The sequence below is a fragment of the Galeopterus variegatus genome, unplaced genomic scaffold (genome assembly GCF_000696425.1).
Source record: "Galeopterus variegatus unplaced genomic scaffold, G_variegatus-3.0.2 Scaffold338, whole genome shotgun sequence".
Taxonomy (NCBI): Eukaryota; Metazoa; Chordata; class Mammalia; order Dermoptera; family Cynocephalidae; genus Galeopterus; species Galeopterus variegatus.
In genome coordinates this window covers 572272-578765 of record NW_007726449.1, presented here as the reverse complement: position 1 = coordinate 578765, position 6494 = coordinate 572272, and the positions used below count along the sequence as shown (strand labels likewise).

Below are 6494 nucleotides of genomic sequence, written 5' to 3'. Positions count from 1 at the left end.
CCCCATGAAGTGGGTGGTGGTGGTCCCGTTCTACAGATAAGGAAGTTGAGACTCTGGGATGTTAGAGACACAGTTAAGTGGCAAAGTGAGAATCCCATCCAGCCTGTTCTTCTGTCTCCACAGTCTACACATACACTCTCTGGAACAACTTGCTAATAGTAAAAGCTATAGAAATTCTGTGTATTTTTTTCTTGATCTTTAGTTCATCATCAGCCAAGATGGATCTCAAGAGTGCTCTAGAAGAGTGCAAAGTGGCATTGAACCTATTTCTAAATAACAAATTTACAGATGCCTTAGAATTGCTTCGTCCATGGTAATTAATTTTATTTCTTTTAGATAAAATGTTTGTCAAATGTTTCTGATGATTCTTTGATGTCATGCTTGCAAGTTATTTTATCTGTTTCTACCAGAATATTTATAAGCTAATTTGGTTGAGACCCTTTACTGTTGGTTAGTTTAAAAATTCAGATCTGTTTTTACAAATTTACTCAGTAGAAAATTTCTGATTCTCATACTTTAATCTCTATATTTGTTCAAATATTGTCACCTTAGGTATTTTGTAGGCCTTCTGTTTTGCTTTCTTCGGTGAAATATTTTTATGGATGTTCCCCTTAAATTTAATTATCATTGAAAAAAGTTTCCTTTGAAATGAGGAGAGAAGCAGCAGAATATGCTAATCCCAATGCTAGAAAGAAATTTAAGATAATAAGAATATTCTTGGGATTCCCTATTTATGTGATAAACAAGTTAAGCAATTTAATTTCAATTGATAGTACCTGTTAGTTTTTCAAATGTGGCAACAAAACCGTGCTCAGCCATTTACAAGGCCTCACTCTGACCACAGTCACCAGCTCTACAGAGTGACTACACCTTGGCAGGAATAATCTTACATTGTGCCTTCAAGCACAGTCACTTTCTTGGATGAAGCTTAGACCTCATATAATAATTTTCTCGAAGAGTACTTGGGCACAAAAGTGGGAAATCTCATTCCTTACTTTGAGCAGTCAGTAGGGTGACCTGACTCTGGTCACTGACTTTGAATCTTAGAGATTATTTACCTGCTCAGGAGCTGTTGTGGTAATTTTATGAAGATTTAGAATAGCTGTGATCATGATTGGTCAATTAGCATTTCAGAGGTTAAGAACAGATGGTAAAATAGCGGTGAAGCCCACAGTCTAAGGAAATTGTCCAGTGCTGTCTCCAGTGCTTGTCCCACAGCCTCTGTTCCGCCTGTCTCCTGCTCATGTTCCTCAGTCCTCAGTCCCTCAGACTTCTGTCTCTTTTCTGCCCCGACCTCCCTTTGTCGTCTTCTCTGTCTTCTTGTCTTTCCCTCTCTGTTTCTCTAGCTCCTCTCTCAACCCACCTGCCTGTCTCCTTTTTTTTTCATTCAAACAAGTCTCCTTTTTTTCTCAGCCACTGACACCCCAGCTGGTCATAATATGGGATGAAAAAATTATTTAGTATCCTATTCAGTCACGTTTTATATTCTCTGATCTTTATGTATGTTTCACTGTTAAAAATACTTTTTTCCCACTTGGATCCCTGTTTTTCCTCTTGGAAGAGCTTTTAGTTAAAAATGTGAGGTTTGCAACCACAATTAACGATTAACTTTGGGCTGCTCTTATTTTTTTGTGGTTCTTTTCAACAGGCAGTGACCTCACAGTTCAGGACAAACTGCAGATTACTGAGGAAGGATATTTAGATGACTCCCATGGGGGAAGAGAATAATGAGGCTTGCATTTGTTTTGTATAGCATCTGGCTGTTGTTCATTAATATTTAAATTAAAAACAAAAACATGCATTGATATTTTAAACCTTAGAAATAATTAATTCACATAAGACATTTTGAGAAAAGAGATGGCGAAGTTTTTCACAGCCTGAGAATCTGGATGTCTGTCATACATTAGGACTAATTAACTAATTCTGAAGCAGTTCTCACTAATAACTTGATAACTTTAATCAGGAATCTCAGATAACTGGATAAATTAGATACAAGGTTCTAAGATCTACTTTTGTCAGGGCCCTTTGTGGCTGAAAAAATCTTGCAGCTTCTTGGCCTTCAGCTGCAGAGGAGAGGGGACAATTTTAAATGAGCCTCTATTTTTCAAAAAACATATCAGAATCTCTCTGTCACAAAGTACATTTCCAGCAGCCTTTATTTTAGCACTTATCTCAGAGCTGAAGACAGTACGCTGCCCCTTGTTCAAATGGAAAAAATTGTTTGCCTGGAAGCCTTTGAGTCCGCATGCTGCCCCCTTGTGCTGAAACAGGGGAAAACATGTTGTCCACTTCAACCTGGAACGTTTTGTTCTGCCTGTGAGAAAGTCTTTGACGCTTGTGTTTTAAAGAGTATACCTTTCACAGTCTGTGTCATTTCAGTGATTACGGTGAAGGAGTAAAGGTTATTACTGTGCAAGTTAGGACATGCATTTACTAGGATTTCTTAAGATTAGTATTGAAATGTACTAATTCCCTGTGTTCTCCCCAGGGCAAAGGAGAGCATGTACCATGCCTTGGGCTACAGTACCATTGTGGTGTTGCAGGCTGTCATGACCTTTGAGCAGCAGGACATCCAAAATGGCATTTCTGCCATGAAGGACGCTTTACAAACCTGCCAAAAGTATGACTGAGCAATTAAATACTTGAGATATGACTACAAACATTTATGTTTGTGTGATGGAATGAAAACTGTTTGCCTGACTGAGAGCTCTGTGTTTCAAGTGGGCTATAGCTACAGAAAAGGACTTCAGCTTCAGAGCTTCTTAGCTTCACATGGTTTTACGTAATAGAGATAAACAAGTTCCTACTAGGAATTATAGTATGATTCCCATTTGGCATCTATACCTTCCACTTCTCTTTTTGATAGCTTGGGGCCTGAACTTCAGAGAAGGTCTGAGGGAGATTTCAGTGGTGTTAGCAGCAAGTACCTCTCCAGGGTCTCCCTGTGGTGGAAGAGATTAGGTTCTATGTGCCACGCCATGCCAAGCCAAGCCAAGCCAGGAACATTCCCATTTTATGTAGGAGATGCTGCAAATTTAGAAGGGAATGTTTTATGTGTTTAAGAAGGACATGTGTGGACACTTTTAGTTGGTCAAAATGAGGCGGATTTTTAGTTTATCTAAGCTTTACTTTGTGTGTATAGGAAGACCCTAGCGAAAGCTATTATTAGCATTGTGAATTTTTGACAGAGATGAACTTACATCCTCATATAATTATGCTTCAAGCCCTTCAAATGAGCAGCGTTTCCAAATATTGTCCTTTAACTCCATTTTTAGCCTGTGGAGATTCTTATCACAGAAATATGGATTTTAGCCATAGAGATAAGGGAAGGTGCTTTGCAGGTGTAGTGTTCGTATGCGTGGGTTTGTCCATGCACGGGTTCAGTAAGCATGGGTTGTGTTCCACAGGTGCCAGCCCAATGCCGGGAGCTGGGAGTACAGGGTTGGAAATGGGTGAGCTCTGCCCTACAGGCCTTTTAGGGTTTAGAGTTCCAGCTTGGTGACTCTTTGGTGTGATTGTGACTGAAATGAATGTCAAAAGGAGTTCAGTCTGATTTGTTGTTTTTTTCTTTCTATTTCCCATCTCCCCTTCTATTTATTCAATGCAGATTCAGGAAAAAATGCACGGTTATAGAATCTTTCTCAAGTCTTCTTTCTAGAGGGTCACTGGAACAGCTGAGTGAAGGTAAGCGTCATTTAGAAGATTAATTTTTCCTTTCTTTTAAAAATGAAAAAATGATCATGCTCATAAAGCTTAAGCTGAAGTATATAAAGTAAATGGAATGTCTTTTTTCTTTCCCATCATACTCACCCTTCAAGAAGTAACCATAGTTAATAGTTAGTTTTGAAGCCTTGCAGATTTTTCTGTGTTCGTATACAAATATATACATAAGGTACACATAGGGTTTTTGTTGTTCATGTACTGTTCGTTTTTTGAAAGTGTAGAATCACCTAATACGTGTTGTTCTACAATGTGATTTTGACATTGATGTTTTCCCAGGTCAGTACATATAAATGTACTTCATTCTGTTTATCAGCTACGTAGTAGTATACAAATATATACATAAGGTACACATAGGGTTTTTGTTGTTCATGTACTGTTCATTTTTTGAAAGTGTAGAATCACCTAATACGTGTTGTTCTACAATGTGATTTTTGACGTTGATGTTTTCCCAGGTCAGTACATATAAATGTACTTCATTCTGTTTATCAGCTACGTAGTAGTCCACAGGATGGGTGTACTTGCTTTTTCTCCATTGAAGGACAGTTATATTGGTGTTTTTTTTCACTGTTATAAATAATGCTTGTACTAAAATCCTTGTACATATGTCTTCATGCATTTTGTTGAGTGTTTCATAGGATAGATTCCTAAGAGTGGAATTACTGGGACTCAGGGTTTAAAAGTTTAAAATATTTATAGGTATTGCCAGTTTTTTCTTCAAAGACTTAGGTCAGGTTATGTCTTTACCATCCATCTGTGAGAATTTCAGTTTTCTACAGGCTATTAAAGTTTTCTTCCATGGTAAAAGTAATTTTGATACCTTTTAAAAATGATCCTGTTTCACAGCATGGAAGATGTTTGTTTGTGGACATTTAGGAATATTCAAGAATCTGGGAATGGCTACAGTATCCTGATCAATGGTTGGGAGGAAATGACTCTTGTTGTCAATTGCTTGATGTTCCCACTGAAATTCAGGTAGAAGTTTCATGATCAGCTCTGTTTTATTAGTGTTATACTCTAGTCAGAATGGTTTACAAGAAAGGAGCATCCAGATTATCCTGGAGAAGAAGAAATATGTCCTTCAAATGTGGCCATTGTAGAATAAAGCTTCTGCCATCCCAAGAGAATTTGTGTCTGTGTGGTCGTTGTCAAACTTGTTCTCTGGAAGAGGTAACACAAACTATTGGAAGTAGCTGTGGCTGATTTAAGCAAGAGCAGTTCTGGATACAGCTGTCAGAGTCGTTCCTGATGGTCAGACACATTTTTTACTGTTTTTTATTATGAAATTTTATTTATTTTGTTAGATGAATGTTATCAACTTGTTATGGACATTAGAGAACTTGGAAGCATTTGCATGATGTGAGGCTAGTGTGTTGATTACATGAGAGGATTATGAGACATATCACATCTTTGGGACTTGTTCCAGAAGGATATGGTGTTTACCCCCAAACCATGGCAGAATAGAATGGTATTTCATTGGTCACTCCAGGCAGCTGAAACCCATCTTTTTCCTCCAGAAACTGACCTCCCAGTGTACATAAGAATTTATTTGTCCCCTTGATTTCAGGTAGAATATGTCTTCATATTTTCCATCTTTGGGCCATTTATGTAAATTGGCCCCAGTAGGCCTAAAGTTCACTAACGAAGGTCAGTGGAAAGTTAAATAGGCCTAGAAGAAATTTGACTCTTTCATCTATATTCTTTCTGTTACCCTCTCTGTGTGGCTTCTCTCCAGTGGCCCATTGACTGCCACCTCCCTTTTTCTTTGTAGTATGAAGGCTGACATTTGAGATTTTTTACCTTAGTTTTGGGAAGAATTACATGGTATTTTTGGTGTGAGTATGAATAATAATTTAAAAAATAATGATAATATGCCGTTTTAAAAAAGCACTCTCTAAAAGATTTTGAGAAAGATTTTAAAAGCCAAGATTTTGTCCTTGGTGTTTTCCTTAACATTATCCAATCTAATTTGTGTAACCTCCTCCTTACAGACTGGGAACTGGTGTTCAGAGAGGTTAAGCAAATGGCCACAGTTTCCCACCTGGCAGCACAGGCTTAAGCCTGGCTTGCCTTTCCTTCAGCCACAGCTCTTTCCACTGTGCCCACGCTTCCTGCTGTAGGCAGGTAGGAAAGGGCACAAAATGTGTCATATATGGATGAGGGGAATGTTGAATTCTTCCTATGTCAGATGTCTTGAAAATAGGTTTTACTGTGTTCTTATCTTTTTATAGTGTCTTTGGACTCTAGGAACTGTGGAATAAGGTAGAAAATTACTTTTCACTAGTTACTAAAAAATAAACTAGCATGTAACTATAGCTTATTCTGAAATATAGGTTTATTTAGACTTTATACCTAAAAGCTGTGCTTAGTTAATATTTCAGTGCATCATGAAGATATTTTCTTCAGTGGACTAGGGAATTTATAATTCAGAAGTATTTTGGTAGATCTTACTCATAAATGCCTAATGGCTAATTTTGAGAACTAAAGAATTGCCCAGTGTAAATCAACCACAGTGAAGGAATAAGACTTGTATAAATTATGTTACATTTTATTCCTATTGAATTTGGCTGTCACTGCAACCCAGACAGACTTTGTGTTCGAGGGGGAATGTCAAAACATTGTAGCTTTAGCATGTGATTTGTTTTTCCTCTTGGTAATTTTCATTTACATCCTTGAGTGTCTGGTTGTCTGCGGGAGTGAGTATATTTCTTTAAACTTTTCATGAGTTTATAGTGGAATACACCTGCTGTTCTCTCGTGGCTGACGGATTGCCA

General features: G+C 37.8%; 1 protein-coding gene across 1 annotated transcript in view; it reads left to right on the top strand.

The window, feature by feature from the left end:
• The first annotated feature begins 209 nt into the window (after nt 1–209).
• TTC39B (tetratricopeptide repeat domain 39B) overlaps nt 210–6494 on the top strand; it is a 49140-nt gene continuing 42855 nt past the window's right edge. Inside the window, exons 1-3 of the mRNA XM_008567723.1 lie at nt 210–313; nt 2489–2620; nt 3608–3684. Coding sequence (XP_008565945.1) covers nt 219–313; nt 2489–2620; nt 3608–3684 — 304 coding nt within the window. The 5' untranslated portion in view covers nt 210–218. The remainder of the gene's footprint in view (nt 314–2488; nt 2621–3607; nt 3685–6494) is intronic.